The sequence below is a fragment of the Salvelinus sp. IW2-2015 genome, linkage group LG24 (genome assembly GCF_002910315.2).
Source record: "Salvelinus sp. IW2-2015 linkage group LG24, ASM291031v2, whole genome shotgun sequence".
NCBI lineage: Eukaryota > Metazoa > Chordata > Actinopteri > Salmoniformes > Salmonidae > Salvelinus > Salvelinus sp. IW2-2015.
In genome coordinates, this window is record NC_036864.1 from 4,675,288 (window position 1) to 4,695,475 (window position 20,188).

General features: G+C 45.6%; 1 protein-coding gene across 1 annotated transcript in view; it reads right to left on the reverse strand.

Moving 5' to 3' along the window:
* Positions 1-20,188, reverse strand: part of LOC111951330 (dedicator of cytokinesis protein 4-like) — a 137,492-nt gene that overhangs the window by 89,357 nt on the left and 27,947 nt on the right. Inside the window, 6 exon segments of the mRNA XM_070434705.1 lie at positions 3,805-3,889; positions 4,387-4,535; positions 5,248-5,344; positions 5,665-5,720; positions 6,067-6,107; positions 8,771-8,854. Of these exon segments, the coding sequence (XP_070290806.1) occupies positions 3,805-3,889; positions 4,387-4,535; positions 5,248-5,344; positions 5,665-5,720; positions 6,067-6,107; positions 8,771-8,854 (512 nt within the window).

The following is a 20,188-nucleotide window of genomic DNA, read 5'->3' on the forward strand; positions in this document are numbered from 1 at the left end:
ATCAAATATAACAGTTGGCATTGAATCATATTTGGTTTCAACAAATGTTTTTTAAATTTTTTAAACCTAACCCATTTAGTTGTAAACAGTGATTTTCTTAGGTTGATCCAAATAGTCATTTTTCACAGTGCACACCTATAGTAACTGTAGGGCTTGGACGATGGACTCATCTGCTTGTACATACACAAGTTTAATCCTCCAATGCACTCCATCCGCAACTAGGGCTGTGGCGGTCATGTAATTATGTCAGCCGTTTATTGTCATGCAAAAGACTGCCGGTCTCACGTTTAGCATCTCCAGGCCTCCACACACGCTGATGCGCGCGCCTTTGGAACATCTAAAGTTTTCAAAATATATAATAAATCAATTGAATATACCCATCACAATACATCCATTATTTATTTTAGGAAGGTCTAAAGAAACATGATGATATGCAGAAAATTATTTCAGAAGAGCAGAATATGAGTTGGCCTACTGTATGTTATCTGCCTATGTGCCATGCCATAGGCTGTAGGCTTATTCATGCCATTACTTTATATTATATGATTTTATAGTAAGAAGATTATAATTCAACTCAGCTGAATAACAGAGAAAGGATATGTTTCCCATTCCGGAGCTAGAGTGCGCATACGAAGTAGCTATGTTGAGCGTAGAAGTGATCATTTGAAACAGGTCCAATATGCTAGATTTAGAGGTACTTGACAACTTTAACTGTGAATGATAAAAACCTTCGAATGCCTAAGAAATCCAAAGATATATAGGCTGCATGATACGACGTTAGGCTATTGACGATTTGAGAAAGTGCCCCAAAAAAAGCTTGTGCTCTTTTCCTTGCCTCAGGCTGCACACGCTGCTCTGTCATCAAGTGATCATTATTTCACCCATCAGACTATTCTCAATTTAATCTTGTCTTTACTAATATGTCAAATTTGCTTAGATTTAGAATGGCCCATTATGAAAATGGGCAGGAACAGACGTAAGAGGAAAAAGACATCAACCGTATGCACTCGAATAGCGAATGGAGGCTACTTTCCCGCTGGTTCGTCCAATGTCGGGTAGGCTACTCCGGTTATTTCACTGAATAGCAGGTTATATTCCGTCCAAACTATGTATGCCATGGCCTCTCCAACCCTGTTCCTGCAGCTACCCAGTGCTTAGTTCGGGAACATCGATTGTAACATGTTTTCCCAACAGAACATACACAAAATGATCAATGATCAAACATCTCATTCCAAAATTATGGGCATTAATATGGAGTAAGGCCTGGCTTGCAGTCGGCGTTCCAATTCATCCAAAAGATATTAGATGGGGTTGAGGTCAGGGCTCTGTGCAGGCTAGTCAAGTTCTTCCACACCAATCTCAGTTCTGTATGGACCTCGCGTTGTGTATGGGAGCACTGTCATGCTGAAACAGGAAAGGGCCTTCCCCCCAACCTGTTGCCACAAAATTGGAAGCACAGAATCATCTAGAATGTCATTGTATGCTGTAGCGTTAAGATTTCCCTTCACTGGAAGCCCAAACCATGAAAGAGTCCCAGACCATAATTCCTCCTCTACCAAACTTTACAGTTGGCAGGTAGCATTCTCCTGGCATCCGCCAAAACCAAATTTGTCTGTTGGACTGCCAGATAGTGAAGCGTGATTCATCACTCCAGAGTGCGTGTTTCCAGAGAACGTGGTGCAACCGAGAACACACGATTTTTATGCGCTACTTGCTTCAGCACTCAGCGGTACCGTTCTGTGAGCTTGTGTGGCCTACCACATTGCGGCTGAGCCGTTGTTGCTCCTAGACTTTTCAACTTCACAATAACAGCACTTACAGTCGAATGAGGCAGCTCTAGCAATGCATAAATTGTACGAACTGACTTGTTGGAAAGGAGGCATCATATGAATGTGCCACGTTGAACGTCACTGAGCTCTTCAGTAAAGCCATTCTACTGCTAATATTGGTCTATGAACATTGCATGGCTGTGTGTTCAACTTTATACACCTGTCAGCAACGGGTGTGGCTGAAATAACCAAATCCACTAATTTGAAGGCGTGTCCACATACTTTTGTATTTCATTAAAATGTTGACAGCCCCCCTCTCTGCGCACTGAAGAGGAGAAAGGGGAGGAGATGAAAACGCACTGTGGCGAAATATTCTGTAGCCAAAGGTAATGTGTCAGCCTATTAAATATGAAATATAAAAATGCCCTATTACTAGGCTATTCAAAATCGAATACAAATTCATTATAAATGCAGGCTAACTCTGAATTTGTTTAATTTAGGCTAGACCAATTACGTACCAAATATATTGTAAATCAGTTTTTTTGTCATGTTTTTCTGCCTTCTGTAATATGCAGGTAGGCAATATAACAGAACAGTCATCATTTTAATTCAGTGTCGTTTCAGGCTTGGGCTCATATAGGCCTATCAGTATGCATCATTCTCTAATATGCATATGGCTGTTTTAAATGAATCATCACCTTAAAAAGCGCTGTCCATTTCGTTGTGTTTGGCTTTGAAACAACACCCACAATGACCATGTTTCCCACTCAGTTTCAACCTGTTGTTGAACTTCTTTCGTCAAATTGATCACCACAGTGAGGTGAGTTTTAAAAGCACGATATTGTTTTGATGTGTTTTTCAAAACCATTTGCATTGATGTCAGAGTGGTTAGAGGGACAATAGAGCCCTGAGTACCAGGCCATTAGTGACCTGATGATCATTATAGAGTCGGGTACTACCAACACATGTCCAGAGTGCATAACAGGAGATTACCGTGACGCAATGGTCACACAGAATTTGACCGCAGTCATGACTCACGACTGCCGGTGTCGCGGTAATGCAACAGCCCTATCTACAACTCAATCAATCAAGTTTATTTTATATAGCCCTTCGTACATCAGCTAATATCTCGAAGTGCTGTACAGAAACCCAGCCTAAAACCCCAAACAGCAAGCAATGCAGGTGTAGAAGCACGGTGGCTAGGAAAAACTCCCTAGAAAGGCCAAAACCTAGGAAGAAACCTAGAGAGGAACCAGGCTATGAGGGGTGGCCAGTCCTCTTCTGGCTGTGCTGGGTAGAGATTATAACAGAACATGGCCAAGATGTTCAAAATGTTCATAAATGACAAGCATGGTCAAATAATAATCAGGAATAAATCAGGAACAACTCAATAAAACCACACAACGAGGGACACAACTAAAGATATGCCTTTGTCACCAAACAAATTAAAACGGGTTCTCTGATGCCTTTGTCATGATGATGGCGATGTTATTATTGTTTTGCATCCATGACGACAGCAGTAATTTGCTTTGTTCTTCCCCTGTTGTATCTTCCGTCTCAGTTACTGAGGAACGACCGTAATTTTCCACATGCATTGGGCTTTTACTTCTCTCATCCCTCACTCCCCTCCTTCTCATCCCCTGTACATTATTTGTTTAGCAAAAAAGGACTAAGTGCCTCGCATCAGGATTAGAGCATCAGGCAGGGGATGTGGTCGCTATGGTTTCGGAGTGGGAGACAGAAGGGGGTGGGGTGGGGTGGGGGGGGGCGCTGCCTGAGGAGGAGAGTGAGGAAGGGAAAGACGAAGGGAGACTCTAATGTACCTTTATTCTGCCTTAATAAAGAGTAAAATACACGCCTGAATTTCAGATGAGAATACTGGCAAACACGCAGCAGTCGCTAGGGCTAGCTATGTGGCTAATGCTAGAGAAAGGTATAGTGGACAGTGGATTGATGAGGATAGTGAGTGGGGAATGCACATTAACAAGAGAACAGTGTTCAGACAATTGTTCCTGGTTTTGGGAATAGAACTCACCAGTTTGAAGAGTTCTGTGACGCTGATCTCGTCTGGGTCCACCATGCTGAACTCCCTGCGGGGTACCAGGTCCAAACTCAGCTGTCTGGAACACACACACACACACACACACACAACAGGACTGTCAGTGCATCAAACCATTCAGACAGGACACACTTGACAGAACTGCAAGTCTGCTATGTCTCACAGGGACATAGAGGCATAAAGGGGTACCCACACACACACTCTAATCTCCCATGGATAGATAAGTCTTTCAAAGCATGGGATGGTATAAGACAAGGAGAGGCTGTGTCACAGAGCTCTTCAAACTGGTGTTGCAGGGGGGGCGGTCTATCATCTGTCCACACCCAATAGCAAGGGACTGACAGGTGTCGTTTTATCTGCCCGGGAGTGGAAAGTGTTTGTGTGTGTGTCTGTTTGATACAAAATGAAAAGTGTGTGTCTGTATGAACGTGTGGTGTGTCTGTTTGAAGGGGAACGGAACTCATTGAGCACAGCATGTGCCTGGGGAGAGTGTGACATTCATAGACAGAGGGACTGGGGACTGGGATGCAGGAATGTTTCTCTCTCTCCACTACTCACTCGTTTCCCCAGTCCAACCTGGCAGTGATGTGCTGTTTGACGTCTTTCATGCGGTCGTTGGTGAGGTGACCAACCAGAACCTGTCTCCTCAGGTCCAGGATCTCATTCATCACGTGCCACAACCGATGGAATAGATCCCCATCATTCTTCTACAGAGACAGAGAGAGAGAGACAGCGAGCGACAGAGAGAGCACGAGAGACAGACAGTGAGAGAGAGACAGTGAGAGCGAGCGACAGAGAGAGCACGAGAGACAGAGAGAGCACGAGAGACAGACAGCGAGAGAGCGAGCGAAAGCGAGCGACAGAGAGAGAGCGAGCGACAGAGAGAGAGCGAGAGAAAGCAACAGAGAGAGAGAGCGGCAGCGAGAGCGAGCGACAGAGAGAGCGAGCGACAGAGAGAGAGCGAGCGACAGAGAGAGAGCGAGCGACAGAGAGAGCATGAGAGAGAGAGAAAGCGAGAGAGCAAGAGAGACATTTCAGAGTAAAACAATTGGGGCCAGACAGTCAGCCTGCTATAACAAGGAATTAATCACAAATTCAGACTTTCTGTCTAACAAGCACAGATCATTTATTAGACACAAACACAAGCAATGTTACTCATTAATATGCAGAAAAAAAGCTTCCACTGTTTGCTGCAGGAAAAACACCTGAGACAAAATGTATTGCCCACTAGTTGAAAGGCATTCCCTGTCTGCAATGGTTAATACTCAGGTCTATTCTCCTCTCTGCAGGAGGTGTGGGGTACACATGGGAACATGCACGTACATGCGTGTGTGTGTGTGTGTGTGCATGTGTAAATTCATGCATGTCTGTGCGAATTCCTGCATGCATTCCTACATGTGTGTGTTGAACAGTCTTTACCACGTAGAGCCGTTTCCACATAGCCCCCCAGTCTCTCAGGGTGGATGTCATCTCAGTGATAACAGAGTCCTCTGTGGGGATGACAGTCTCAAACTGCCTGTGGGTCAGAGAGAGAGAGAGGAGAGAGGGACATCACATTACTACAGCATACCTACCGAGCATGGGTTAAAATACACACTCGCGCGCAGTTAATAACGTATATGTCATTATGAGAGGCTGGTCGAAGAAGCACTCAACCTCCGTTCTGCTATTATGACGCTAATCTAAATGTTTAGCTAACGTTTCCTCTCCACAAAAATGACATAAACCTACCTCACCTCCCGGACTGGCTGATCTAATAAGGCTGTTTGCCTTCTCAGACACAGACACGGGGAGACACACACGGAAACAGACACACACAATACACTCGTTACTTACCCTTTGTTATTGATATGGGCGGTCTTCAAGTGAATGTAAGCGCATGGGAAAATACCCTGGGGGGGGGAGAGAATAAACCAAAGTAATGAATGGTGAATGTCATTTGAACTGTACCATTAAACGGCACTGCCGCTAACAGATTCGGTTAGCGAGCGTAAATGATGCATATAATCAATACAAATTAATAATGCGCTCGTGTGTGTGTGTGTGTGTGTGTGTGTGTGTGTGTGTGTGTGTGTGTGTGTAAGTGCGTGTCAACGTGACATTATCAAACTATGAGCCTCTCCCTACTGACCTGCTCACTGCACAGCCCTCAGATCAAAGCAGAGAGCTGATATTTCTGAATCTGAAAATAGCAGCTGCGCTGACAGCCTCAGTGACACATAAGAGAGTCTCACCCACCTTGGCATTTGGATTCTTATGGACGAACCCCCTGTACCAGCCTGAGGAGACAAAAAAATAAAAAAAGACATTTTCATCGTGTCACCGTGACGTTCAGACCCGCCGTCTTTCTTTCCATCACTACGTTTGACCAGAGCACTATGAGTTTACAGGGTTGCCATTTGGGACGCAGCCCGGGTTATTGAAGCGTCGCCACTTCAGCGCCGACCGCATCAGTCGTCGAGCTGCCGAGCTGTAAAACGGAAGGGGGGAAAAAACGGCCAGCTGGAACACTTTATCACGGGAGGCAGGATTTTGTCGCTGCACTGTTTACTGCAGCCTACCAGGCCCGGTGTTACGTGGCACTGAGCACCCAGTATTTGTTGTGGCCACCGGCCAAGCTGGTGAGCCAGGGGGGTGTCAGTAGTACCAGGAGCTGTAAGTAGCACCAGGAAGTAGAACTAGTAACCCAAGGTCATAATGTGCTCCTCGTGTTAAAGAGGTGCCTTGTGGTCTTACCTACTGAAGGACCTCCACTAGGCATTTTCTTTACGAACTCTTTCTAGGTTTCGCTTGGCCAGAGTGTCAGAGAAGAAGCTATGTTTGTTACCCATCACACTACAGTAGTAACTTGATGACACAGTATCAGCACTGGCAGAAACCATTTTTTAGTAACTTGTCTCCTGTCTAGTACAGAATAGATAGACCTTCTTGTCAACACCCTTGTCTTTGCGTTGTGGGGACCGGTACATATTGTATTTCGTTCCTTCTTCCAAACCAAACACATACACTACATGACCAAAGGTATGTGGACACCTGCTCGTCCAACATCTCATTCCAAAATCATGGGCATTCATATGGAGTTTGTCCCCCCTTTGCTGCGATAACAGCCTCCACTCTTCTGGGAAGGCTTTCCTCTAGACGTCGGAACATTGCTGCAGGGACTTGCTTCCATTCAACCACAAGAGCATTAGTGAGGTCGGGAACTGATAATAGGTGATTAGGCCTGGCTAACAGTCGGCGTTCCAATTCATCCCAAAGGTGTTCGATGGGGTTGAGGTCAGGGCTCTGTACAGGCCAGTCAAGTTCTTCCACATCGATGTCGACAAACCATTTCTGTATGGACCTCGCTTTGTGCATGGGGGCATTGTCAGGCTGAAACAGGAAATGGCCTTCCCCAAACTGTTGCCACAAAGTTGGAAGCACAGAATCGTCTAGAATGTCACTGTATGCTGTAATGTTAAAATGTCCCTTCATTGGAACTAAGAGGCCTTGCCCGAACCATGAAAAACAGCCCCAGACCATTATTCCTCCTCCACCAAACTTTACAGTTGGCAATATGCATTGCGGCAGGTAGCGTTATCCTAGCATCCGTCAAACGCAGATTCATCCATCGGACTGCCAGGTGGTGAAGCGTGATTCATCACTCCAGACAATAAGTTTCCACTGCTCCAGAGTCCAATGGCGGTGAGCTTCACACCACTCCAGCCGACGCTTGGCATTGCGCATGGTGATCTTAAGCTTGTGTGCAGCTGCTCGGCCATGGAAACCCATTTCATTAAGCTCCCGACGAACAGTTCTTGTGCTGACGTTGCTTCCAGAGGCAGTTTGGAACAATGGTAGTGAGTGTTGCAACCGAGGACAGGCGATTTTTACACGCTACAGCACTCAGCGGTCCCGTTCTGTGAGCTTGTGTGACCTACCACTTCACGGCTGAGTCGCTGTTGCTCCTATTGAGTTCCAAACTGCCTCTGGAAGCAACATCAGCACAAGAGCTGTTCGTCGAGAGCTTCTTGAAATACGTTTCCACTTCACAATAAAAAGCACTTACAGTTGACCGGGGCAGCTCTAGCAGGGCAGACATTTGATGAACTGACATGTTGGAAAGGTGGCATCCTATGACAGTGCCCGTTGAAAGTCACTGAGCTCTTCAGTACGGGCCATTTTACTGCCATTGTTTGTCTATGGAGATTGCACGGCTGTCTGCTCGATTTTATACAACTGTCAGCAACGGGTGTGGCTGAAATAGTCTAAACCACTAATTTGAAGGGGTGTCTACATACTTTCGCATTTATAGTGTGTATTAGATGTCAGATCATTTCCTTTTGGGAGTTTGGAATGCATCATCAGCCATCTCAGACGGATCTGTCATCTGTCTGTCTGTGTGTCCTTGAGCAACAACAGGAAGTGAGATCGTGACGCCCTGAGAAGGGAGGAAGGTTGCGTCAATGCTGTGTAAGTTAGCTGGGTGGAAACAGGAAAGTGTGATGGGCACCTCTGTCTGAAACTATGTCAAAAATGAACCCAAGAGTCGGCCTTGAGGCTCACACACTCCTTCGCAATACACAGCCAAGCAGGGACACACACACTGGCAAGCACACACACACCTTAGCATGTACACACACACACACACACTCTGAGCTCAGTGTGGGCGGGAAGCAGGAACCAAAGTCTTCTCCCTCTCGCGGCACAGGAAACAGTAGCAAACTGAGAGCCTCCACAAACGTTTATCTCATCAAATAGAAGGGGAAAAAAGTCTATTAACCTTTCAGGTGCAACACAATACTCCTGGAGGGACAGACTGGGGAAGGAAACGTGGCCCAACTTCAAAGGTTGACTACAGACCCAATAGCAGCCCATCTGTGAGTCACAGTGGCTGTCTGTGAAGCTCGAAGGGGGATTCATGGTTTATGTGGGTGTGAAATGAGTAGAGATTATCAGTTACCTTCACATTTCTCCAGGAGCTGCACCGTGTCCCCAATCTCCAATGGCAAGCCATGCTGGACCGTCCCTCTGAAACTGGCCAGCACTGAAACACAATAGAAGATATACTTTAATACCTGTGTGTATTTTTACGTGTGTAACTACGTAACACACACCAACTCGACACACACACAGTCCAAAAAAAAAAAAAAAAGTCTTAAATCACTCTTTTCATGTCACTGGAATTGAATCCGAGCTCAACTGTCTTGACTTTGAGGTTGTGCTGTGATTTGTTTCTAGTGTTCCCTAGTCAGACAGAAACAGAGACGAGAATGGCCTGCTGGTAGATTGAGGAAGCCTCTGGGTGTCAGGCTGAACTACAGGGAAAATAAGCTGGGAATATAATGTCATCCTGAGTCTTTCTGCCAGGAGGGCTCTTGTAGAGGAGGGAGGCAACACCTGCGGAGGATTAAGAGTCTCTTTGATGAGACGCACGGTCAGTTAGAGGGAGAGAGAGCCTGAAGAACAGGGGCAGGGTGAGGAGGAGAGAGAGAGAGAGAGAGAGAGGAGGGAGGCCGAGAGACATAGAGAGAAAGGGGAAAAAAAGCGAGAGAGGGAGCGAACAAGCGAGAAAAATAAAGAGTAACAATCTCAGTCGATCAGCACGGAGCACTTTTCTCTAACAGCGTCTAATAGCTGGGTTAGCAGTGAGGAGTGTCGACAGACGCCATTCTCCGTGGTTCTGAGAAACAGGACATGATAACAGAACGTTCCGAGCTGCCACACTCTGGGGGAAACACATCTAATAGGGATAGTACTACAACATGGAAATGAGGAAGACTGGAGTCAGGCAAGGGTTTTGGAGAGGGGTTTCATTTCGTGGGGCACAGGGCAACCTTGTTTACCTGACCTGGCTGCAAAGTCAGTGAAATTTTAATTGGGAGGTTCCGCTACATGAAATATAACTTCAAACACACTTCACTTCACGCACCGTGCTAACTCTTGAACCACAAGTAGAGTTTTCCAGCTGCAGTGTACTAACTTATGCAGTTTGAAGTAGAGTTTTTAATCGTTTCTTGGTAATCCATTCCCCAGCTGGTGTCTGTCTGCTAACTGGCATGGCTCTTTTCCACAGATGTTGGCACCTGAAAGGTGTTCACTCAGCGAGGAAAATATTTGTTATTTTCTCTCCAGGGGAGTGGAGGAAGTGCCGCCTTAAAGGCAGGAAAGCACACACACACAGGAAAGAAAGAAGGGGACATGATGTGATACAGCCTGGATTCAAACCAGAGACTGTAGTGACGCCTCTTGCACTGAGATACACAGACCGCTTCGCCACTCGGGAGTCCATAAAAAAAGCCTCACACACAAATATAGCAAAACCACAGACGCACAGATATGATATGTGTACATGAACACATAGCCTCATAGTGGTGAACCTGTCACACAGGGTCAGGGCCCATGTTTCCAGTCGGCTTGGTCTGAGGCAGGAGTTCAGTCACCACAAGCTGTGCTCTGCTCTGCTGTGACACACATCTACTCGTGGGCAAATGGCTGTTCCTATTTCTGACCAGGCAGCCTCGCTCATGCTGAACTAACTTAGACATTACGTAAGGACCGCAGGAAACTGAAAAAAAAAGACACACACACACACACACACACAGGAATTCAGGAACTGTGATAAAAGTCAAACTTAAATAAACAGTGACTGAGATCCATGAACTCCTTCAGACTTAAGATGTAAAGACGCATGTCCAAACGGGAAGTAGGTAACTACTGTAGGCTCCCTTCCTGAGGTCCAGTAATCTACCCATGGGCTGACTGCGACTCTCACCTTGCCCTAATCCTAAGGCAGTTCCCCCAAAGCCAGAGAGAAGACTGGCTGTGTACTGTGAGCTCAGTGCTCTGCGCAGGGTGGATGGGGAAAGGCAGGCAGATCAGTACAAAGAGTGGTTGTGTGAATTAGGCTTACATGTGCTTTAGGCTGCCATTTGCAGTCTAGGCCTGTCAAGTGATCCTACAGTTGGTTTGTCGGTCTCCCTCTAAGCTCCTTATAGGAACATGATGCAGACCACTGGTTCAGACAGGCTTTGGTGTAGTTTGTTGTGTTCAAAGGCACTGGGTTTCACAGGTTGTACTGAATTGATCAAGCAATACCAGGTTTACAGCTAGCTAGGTATTACACAGACCTTGGTGTCATGTGTTCAAACCACGCAAGATGTAAAAGGTAAGTAGCTACCAATTGGGTGTGGCAGGCATAACAACGTTTGAAAGTGTACTTTAAAAGAATATGAAACCGTTGACTTGCATGAACCAGACCGAATATTCAGAGAAGACATACAAAGCAGGTTCTTAGTACAGAGAGTCTCTGCCAAAAGACCTAGAAAAACAACCTGCAGTCGACTCCAACCAATGAGCAGCTCGAGTTCAAAAGGCTCCATAAAAGTGGTTTTAAAAGCCCGGCCTCACCCCCTTTTCTCTCCGATTTGTGTTCCGACAACGAATCAAACTCGTAATCCACTCCTCCGTCGTCAATTATTCAACACATCATTAATATGCTGATTCGTCGCCACAGACACCGGTGGTTCATTGACCCTGCTGCCAGAATGAGCCAGCATGCATTTTGCATTATTCAGATGTGTAGGTGTTGGATTCCTACTTCAATCCACACATACGGGAATGTAATGTAATCAGGTTAATAAATAATGGAGAGAACGGGACCGCACTTGAGTTGCAGGAAGTTGCAAAACAATTAATCAGCAGTAAGTGATATTCAAAAAATGGAAGGTGAAATCCCTCGCTTTTCCCCTGCTCTTATCCGTCCCTCCTCTCGTTCCCTCCCTTCCTTCGCTATGTGCAAGGCTGTGAGTTGAGGATGGTTAAGTCCTGCTTTATTTATACTCTGGCGTCTGCAGAATTTACATCTCAAGCCACAGCCATCTGCTTGGGTTTGACTTCACAACCATGAAACGGTTGGGTTTCATAACAGGAACTCTGACAGCAGAGTTAGAATATCCAAATTCCCTATAGAATCAGTGATTTATTCAAAGTTCTGAACAGATTCTTAATGTTCTCTGGTGGGGATGCACGATATAAAATCGGTGAACATATCGGTATCGGCCGACATTAGCTACAGCCTGGATTTGAACCGGGGACTGTGGTGACGCCTCTTGCACAGAGATGCAGTGCCTTAACACACACATGGACGCAGGGGTCTAACTATTTAAACTGTACTAGAATATTTAAAAGTCAGATCAAAAAAATAATAATTGGGAAAGGTTTTTTGGCAAGGAAAATATCAGATATAGGCCAAAAGTGTCACATCGGTGCATCACTATACCTGTTGGTACAGGCATGGCATTGTGGCTTCGACACGGGTAGAGAAACAGCATTATTTCTGCCATACAGCGGAGCCCCGATCGAAACGAAGACAGCATCTGTCTAAGACCGTCTTTATATTGCTTTGCTGTGCCACTTTCTGGACTCAACCGTGGCCAAAATACTCTCTATTCTAGCTATGCGAAACAACATGACAGAGTAACCCAGAATTAACCACGTTGTTTGAATGGGTCCCAACCCATTATGTCCCAGTTCTAGGGAAACATTACAGTTGGACATTCTGCGGAGAACAGGCATGCGTCTTTAAATACCCACTCCTAACATATTTTTCCACTGTGTTACTGACACGAGACAATGACTCAGCCCCCGTGGTTAAGTACACACATGCCTACAGTCTTCAGCCCCTCCAAACACACTTAGCAGCGTTGGCGCAGAGAAATGTATATGTGTGTATACGCGCACCACAGTCCAGTGAGACATGGTGCACGAAGCTTTGGGCCAAGCCTGGTCATCTGACAGAGCCCTGTAACACTGAGACGCGGATTAAAGACATGCCGATGCGCTTCAGCGCTCTGCTCTCTCTCTCGCAAAATGTGATTTCCTCGGGATGAGCTTCGACCCTGGAAGAGGCCGCTATGCATTTGAAAGCAGGAGGAATCAACAGGAGCTGACTGCGTGAGGAGGCAGCAGAGGTCGGTCTCACAGCATAGAGTATATGCACACACCAGCGCCTGCCTCACAGCATCTAGACGATACGGCCGTGAAGCGAGAAGACCCAGATTGCGCCACGCCGCGTCAGCTCAGCGAGAGAGATATATAGGCTCTCTCTGGGAAAGACAGGCCAACAAAAGCTAGGCTGGTGAAATCGCTCACGAGGAACGGCTTTCATTTCACCTTTTCCAGTTGTCCTTTCGACGCCTTTGTATGTCGAGATAACAGCGATAAGCAGGCTCGGGGAAACAAGCGCTCGCTGGCAACAATAGCCTTCCCTCGAATCATAACACCTCAAAATGAGCTTTCATAAAAGATAAGTGTATAGCTTCTCCGAGGTGGCAAGGGCACGCACAGAATATAAATAAATTAAAACCAAAGTAATTACTACAAATAGCATCATACCGGGATCCATAACGCTCGATGAACACAAATGTAAGCCACGCAATAGGCTTACTCCTACAAATGTCAATGCAAGTAAATCATGCAAGACCTCACAAGGAGTAAGATAGAAACTCTGCCTGGTCGGTGCTTTGTTCGCTCTGGTCTGAATGTATTCATAAAAAGGCGAGATTATGAGTTTGAAGGGTGCCCCGGAGTGTGCTCTTACAGAGGCGCTAATTGTGTGTGAGTTTGTGTACATGTGCATGCTAACGTGTGTGTCCGCCACCTTTCAGCAGCATCCTGTGAGACCCTTCAGAGCCCCTTCTCTTTCTGCTCATTACAAAAGGAAGTCTGAGAGGAAGTGGGTGTTCTGCTGTGGCTGCTTCAGCATGCAGATCTCTCCTAGTGTGTGAATCGCACTAACTAAAGCCTCTCGTAAAGAAGGAGCTCCCCTGGCTCTGAGAAACGTGTCTAGGCCTGAACGACGTCGCATAAATCGCACTTTACGTGACGGACTGTCAGCCTAAAACACGAACAGGGTTCGTTTACCGCGTATGGTACGCCGCATCTTGACAAGGAAGTTGACACACAAACACGCACTCAATCTCTGCAATAAACCACATAGCCTGATTGTAATCAGCGGAGTATCTAGTGATTTATTCAGATCATCAATGAAAATAGAGTAAAAATGTAAAACGAAACTGATTGTTTAAAAACTTCTTGCGGATCAGTGGGACGCAAGCGTCCCATCCACAACTTCCGGTGGAATTGCAGAGCCGAAATTCAAATTACAGAAATAGTCAAATTTAACATTCATGAAAATACAAGTGTCATTCATCACTTAAAAGCTTAACTTCTTGGTAATCCAGCCGCTGTGTCAGATTTCAAAAAGGCTTCACAGCGAAAGCACACCATGCGATTATCTGAGGAAAGCACCCATCAACAAAAGCATTAAAAACATTTTCCAACCAGGCAGATGCGCCACGAAAGTCAGAAATAGTGATAAAATAAATCACTTACCTTTGAAGATCTTCTTCTGTTGGCACTCCAAAAGGTCCCAGCTACATCACAAATGGTTGTTTTGTTGGACAAAGTCCTTCTTTATATCCCCAAAAACTCAGTTTAGCTGGCACGCTTCATTCAGTAATCCATCAGTTTCCCTCCCTCAAAATGCATACAAAATGAATCCCAAACGTTACCAATAAGCTTCTCCAAACAAGTCAAACAACGTTTATAATCAAACCTCAGGTACCCTAATATTTAAATAAACTATCAAATTTAAGAAGGAGAATCGTTATTGTTATTACCGTAGAAAAACAACAAAGTACGAGCATTCACCAGAACGCATAACAAACACTACAGCCAAAATGGGAGCCACTTAGAAAACTACAAATTCTAGCTCATTTTTCCCAAAACAAGCCTGAAACTCTTTCTAAAGACTGTTGACATCTAGTGGAAGCCATAGGAACTGCAATCTGGGAGGTAATTCCCTTCATCTTAAAAATGACAGCCATAGGAATCAATGGTGGGCTGAATTTTTTCTGGGTGGTTTGTCCTCGGGTTTTCGCCTGCCATATCAGTTCTGTTATACTCACAGACATTATTTTAACAGTTTTAGAAACCTTAGAGTGTTTTCTATCCAAATCTACCAATTATATGCATATCCTAGCTTCTGAGCCTTAGCAACAGGCAGTTTACTTTGGGCACGCTTGTCATCCAGATGTCAAAATACTGCCCCCTTGCCCAGAGGTTTTAACATCTGCATATCATCATGACAAACATATACAGTATTGGCAGTGTAATATCTCATCTTTGTTGACCAGATCAAGGTCCCATATTGCTGAAATAAAGCCATGAAAACAGTGAAATGGTGACAGCCTGCCTAATGACTAGGCCAGGCAGAGGAAATCATTCATGACTCAGATTAAAGGGGAATATAGGTCAGAGCGAGTCCAGTGCAAAGCTATCCCACTTCACCTCAGTCTCAGGCCTACTGCCTGCCTACTGCCTCTATCTGTGGGCTGGCTGGGGTGTGTACGTGTTTGTGTGTGGGGACAAGCTGAGGGGAATGTCTGTGTTCTCTCATTCACTTTGTATTTTGACACTGAAAAGGGATGTTGAGATACTGTAGCTTTACGAAATATTGCATGTCAACAGCACCGCACACTGAGAACACACAGATCCCTACGCCTCCTCACACCAGCTGAGAGGAGAGGAGAGCGGGAGGAGAGAAAGATGAGGATACAGAGCGACAGATGAAGAGGAGAGAAAAAAGGGATTGGTGAGGATAATGAGATGAGAGAGAGAGGGACAGTGGAGAGAGAGAGAGGAAAAACAGGCCTGTATTCTCAGGTAAAGTGTCTTTGTGTGGGGGGGAGGGTAGAGGTAGAGGCAGTGTAGAGGTTATATTTTATTTATTTAACCTTTATTTAACTAGGCAAGTCAGTTAAGAAAAAAAATATTATTTACAGTGACGGCCTAGGAACAATGGGGTAACTGCCTTGTTCAGTGGCAGAACGACAGATTTTTACCTTGTCAGCTCGGGGATTCGATCTAGCAACCTTTCGGTTACTGGCCCAACACTCTAACCACTAGGCTACCTACTGCCCCAATATGAAGCGTGCTGCATCAGCTTTTACTGTCGGTCTCCGCACACAAACACAAACACACACAGCCCCCCCTGTGAGGTCCTTGTGAGGCCTCTATATGCATCTGTCTTTGTTCACCACATCCCTCCATCTGGGAAGAGGGAAGGAGTGAGGGACCACCTACTCCACCCACACTTCAATCTCTCTGCGTGAAATTACATCCATGACCTGCTCTTCCCACTGCACGTGTATAAACACACACACACACACACAGGATATCAAATTAAGAAGTTTGAGTGTACATACCTAGCAGTCAGAGAGGAAAACAAAACACACGTGTGTGTTCACGCAACACACTCACACACACACACACACACGTGTACAGCAGACACAAGTGAGCAAGGGGCCACTGACTAGGCATGTGACAAACTGCCCCCACTCTCCCCCGCTCTCTTTCCCTAAGCCCCATTGTCTGAGTGACAGAGTAACAGAGATGACAGCTGTCTTGTTTAGCTGTCACCACAACTGCTTCCAGGAAGGGGGACGTCTCGGTCTCAGCTTCAGCCTCAGCCAAGAAATCACGGCTAGGAGAAAATAAATATCCTGCATACTTGTAATAACCCCCCCCCCCCCCCCAAAAAAAGAGATGTGAGTAATCTTTGTGGAGCGCTACCTTTTGGGGATGATGAAAGTCTTCGTAAGAGGGTGTGAGGTTGACCTTTGAAGTAAAATGTTCCCTTTGCGACTTTAAGAGATGTCACACTGACTTTAAGCCTTTTCCTCTTCGCTATGTTTTACTTCATGTTTGAGGGAAGTCAGGATGTGGTCACGCAGCCGAGGGCTGACCCTATTTAGTCGACTGGTTTGTTTGGTCGATAGGCTCTTGGTCGACCGGAGATTTTTTTTGTTTTGGAGAGCATTTGCAAATATATTTTTTTCATGGCACACGAGACACACTAATTCATTGCAGAGGCTGCGGGGATGGCACAGTCCAGCACTCCAAGACATATGTGCTACTGAAATTGTATATGGTTATATTATGTAAGAACAATGGTGCAACATTTTATAACAAATGTGTTTTCCCGAATTGTAAGGTCTCTTACTATTAACATAGAAATGCCACACATCCCGTTTCATTTAACTGTGTATTCACGTGATTTCTTTGCAGACGGCACGCACAAATGAGCCTGACTATAGCCTAAGACTTGCATACCGTTACATACGGTACCTACTAGATACTTTAAATTAGGCCTACTTAAGACCAAATGAAAGAAAAAGTCTGCATTTCATTGTGGTAAAGGATGACGCCAAAAAAGTGGAATGGAAAGTCTGCAAACGGCGGTTTGCTCATAGTTCGACAACGAATATGACACACCACTTGAAAACAGTAAGTTAGCCTACTTTGTTTTCCTAGTTGCATGCGAAAACATTGGTGGGTTTTATATGCTTGACAGCGGTCGCTGCAGTGGCCCTCTCCAAGGTGCTGAACTGAATCTTTCGCGAGCGCTTTTTCCCCCGTGTTGGAAAGTGAGCGCTTTCTCCTGCGTTTTACTTGGCCTTCTCAAATATCATTACAACAGGGCCTATTGCGTAACCCAGAGGTTCACAACATTTTTCGGTTACGGTATCACAAACTGAATTTTGTTATGCCTGGACTACCCCTGAACTACCTCTCTCATGTGCATTTTACCGGTAGGCTTAGGGTCTCATGTGTCTTCTCAGGTACCCCCCCCGTGGATAGGCCAAGTAACCACAGGGAGTCCTAGTCCTAGTTTTTTGTTTGTTATACATTTACATTTTAGTGGTTCAGAAGACGCTAAAGGACTACGGGATTTCACATGTGCTATTGGGGATTTTCCAGTACATGTGTTATGCATCTTAGAGTAGTAAGCAGAATCAATATAGGCTTAACCATTATGTGTGTGTGTGTGTCGCGTATACTCCCTCTCTCCGGCCTCTCGGTCATCAGGCTGCTGATTATCACACACACCTGTCACCATCGTCTCGCACACCGGCGCCTCATGACACTCACCTGGACTCCATCACCTCCTTGTTGATCGTCCCTATATCTGGCAGTCCCCTTGGTTCTTTCCTCACGTGTTATTGACCCTGTCTTCATGTCGCTGCATTGTTTGTGTTTCGTGTTCATTGTTTCTTTTATTTATTAAAAACACTCTCTCCCTAAACTTGCTTCCCGACTATCAGCGCACTCGTTACAGTGTGTCTGGGTCATTAGGTTAAGGGGAGCCATTACCTAGTCCCATGAGGGCCATTAGACATGCACTCTGAAGCCATTAATCAACCCTTTAGGCACCTTTAGACATGCACCAGCAATAGGAGCATATGTCTGTATTATTTTCTTGTATTATTACTATGGTTACGCCACTAATAGAATCTATGCCCTAATGTCTGTGCCAATAAGAGGAGGGAAACCAAGTTAAGACTGGCCTAAACTAGTTAGAAGCAAGACAAAGAGATAATAGTGGCTGAATGCCAAAGGGTATGAATCATTAAAGAGGAGTAACTATGTATGTCATGTAAGGATGAAAACTGTATAAAAAAGGAGTGTGCCGAGGCTGGGAAGACAGTTGATCCATTGACCAGCTCGGCTTGTTACTTTGTAATAAAGTCTACTTTGAATTCACAAGATCCGGTATCTGAGAAATATTATTGTGCCGATATTTCTACGACAGTACTTGTTAGCATTGCTACCCTTCGGATTACAAAGTATCAGCGGGGTTTGTAAACAGCGCCCCTTGTGTTAAGTGCCAGTATTACAGAATATCCCGGTATGGCACAAGGTCAGTATGAAGGTGTGACAATCTGGATACCGACCAAGCCTACTTACAGCATCAGACAAGCTCAGAGCATATGGTTGATTTTATTAAAACACATAAAGGTGTGTCTATAAATGGAGAAATACACTTTTTTTTTTATTTCAACCAATCGATTGGTCAAAAGACCAGACGGCTCTCGGTCGACCAAGATTTCTTTCAGTCGGGGACAGCCCTAAAGCAGACAGAGAGTAGGCTACTAGATAGTCCATGGATCTTAGAGCAGACATACAAACAGCACCCAGCTCAAGCCCGTCTTTGCACTCAGACACCAGTGGGGTTACGACTAACAAGGGGAGAGGGAGAAGACGATGAAGAGAGAGGGAAAGGAGGAGAGATAAGTGCCTGTCAGACCTCATGCATATCCTTCTACACTACACTCTCCCATTCTCTGTTTCTGTCTGGTGTCAGTCTAATATAGAAGGGATTCACTAGCACTCGACTCTCCTCCCAACACAAAAGCCCTGGACTGAACCAGGGGCCGAAAGGAAATGGGGGGGGGGGCTAAACACACGAGAGGACTGATGTTAACGGTCAGGATGGGATATATGCTGTGAGGAGTGTGTGTGTGTGTGTGTGTGTGTGTGTGTGTGTGTGTGTGTGTGTGTGTGTGTGTGTGTGTGTGTGTGTGTGTGTGTGTGTGTGTGTGTGTGTGTGTGTGTGTGTGTGTGTGTGTGTGTGTGTGTGTGTGTGTGTGGTGTGTTGTGCGGTGTGTGGTGTGTGGGACTGCGTAGTCTGGGGAGAATAGCGTGGTTTTTCAATGACTATTTAACAGTAAGGCCGTACACGTTCACTATTCCTGTCCTTAGGGAAGATGAAACTCCACTTCTGATGAGCTGCATCTTTTCTCCCACTTGAGTTTGGAGTGTCCACACCCACAGCCATCTCATTCCCTACGATACAGACACTGAAGTGCTATGATATCACTTTGTTAATATGGATTATTAAAAACACTCCACTTGATCAAATATGATGCTCGACAGCTGCTGTGCCCATCACTTCAGCTCAAAATATGAAAATATTTCTACCCCAACTCGTCCCACACAGTGTGGTGTTAGGGGATTGCCTAACATATTTCAATCCGCACTGAGCCATGAAGACCATATGGTTGTCTTTTGTGAATCTGCTGGATTGTTGCATGACAGTACCCACTGAAATATTGTCAGGCAGTTAACGTTGTTCGTTACATATAAACAGATGCACACGATTAGCCATTTTGAAAAGCCCTGACAACTGCAAGCAAACCGGCACCACTTCAGAATGAGAAAAACACCACAGCTTTGTGTGTGAGTGTGTGTGTGTGTGTGTGTTCACGACACTAGCTGGCAGTATCACAGCAAGTCAAAGCTGGCTGGCGCCCCCCCCCCTGGGCACCCAGGACCGCATCACTGCCTCATCTGATTAGCACCTTCAGCCCTATGGTTCATGGAGGGAGGGAGACAGGACGAGGGAGAGGGCAGAACGAGGGAGGAAGAGACAGAGGAGCAAGAGGAGCGGAAGAGAGGGAGATAGAGGGGAAGAAGAACAGAGGGATGAATAAATGGAGGGAGGGAGGGAGAGATGAAGGGATAAAGAGAGGCAGAG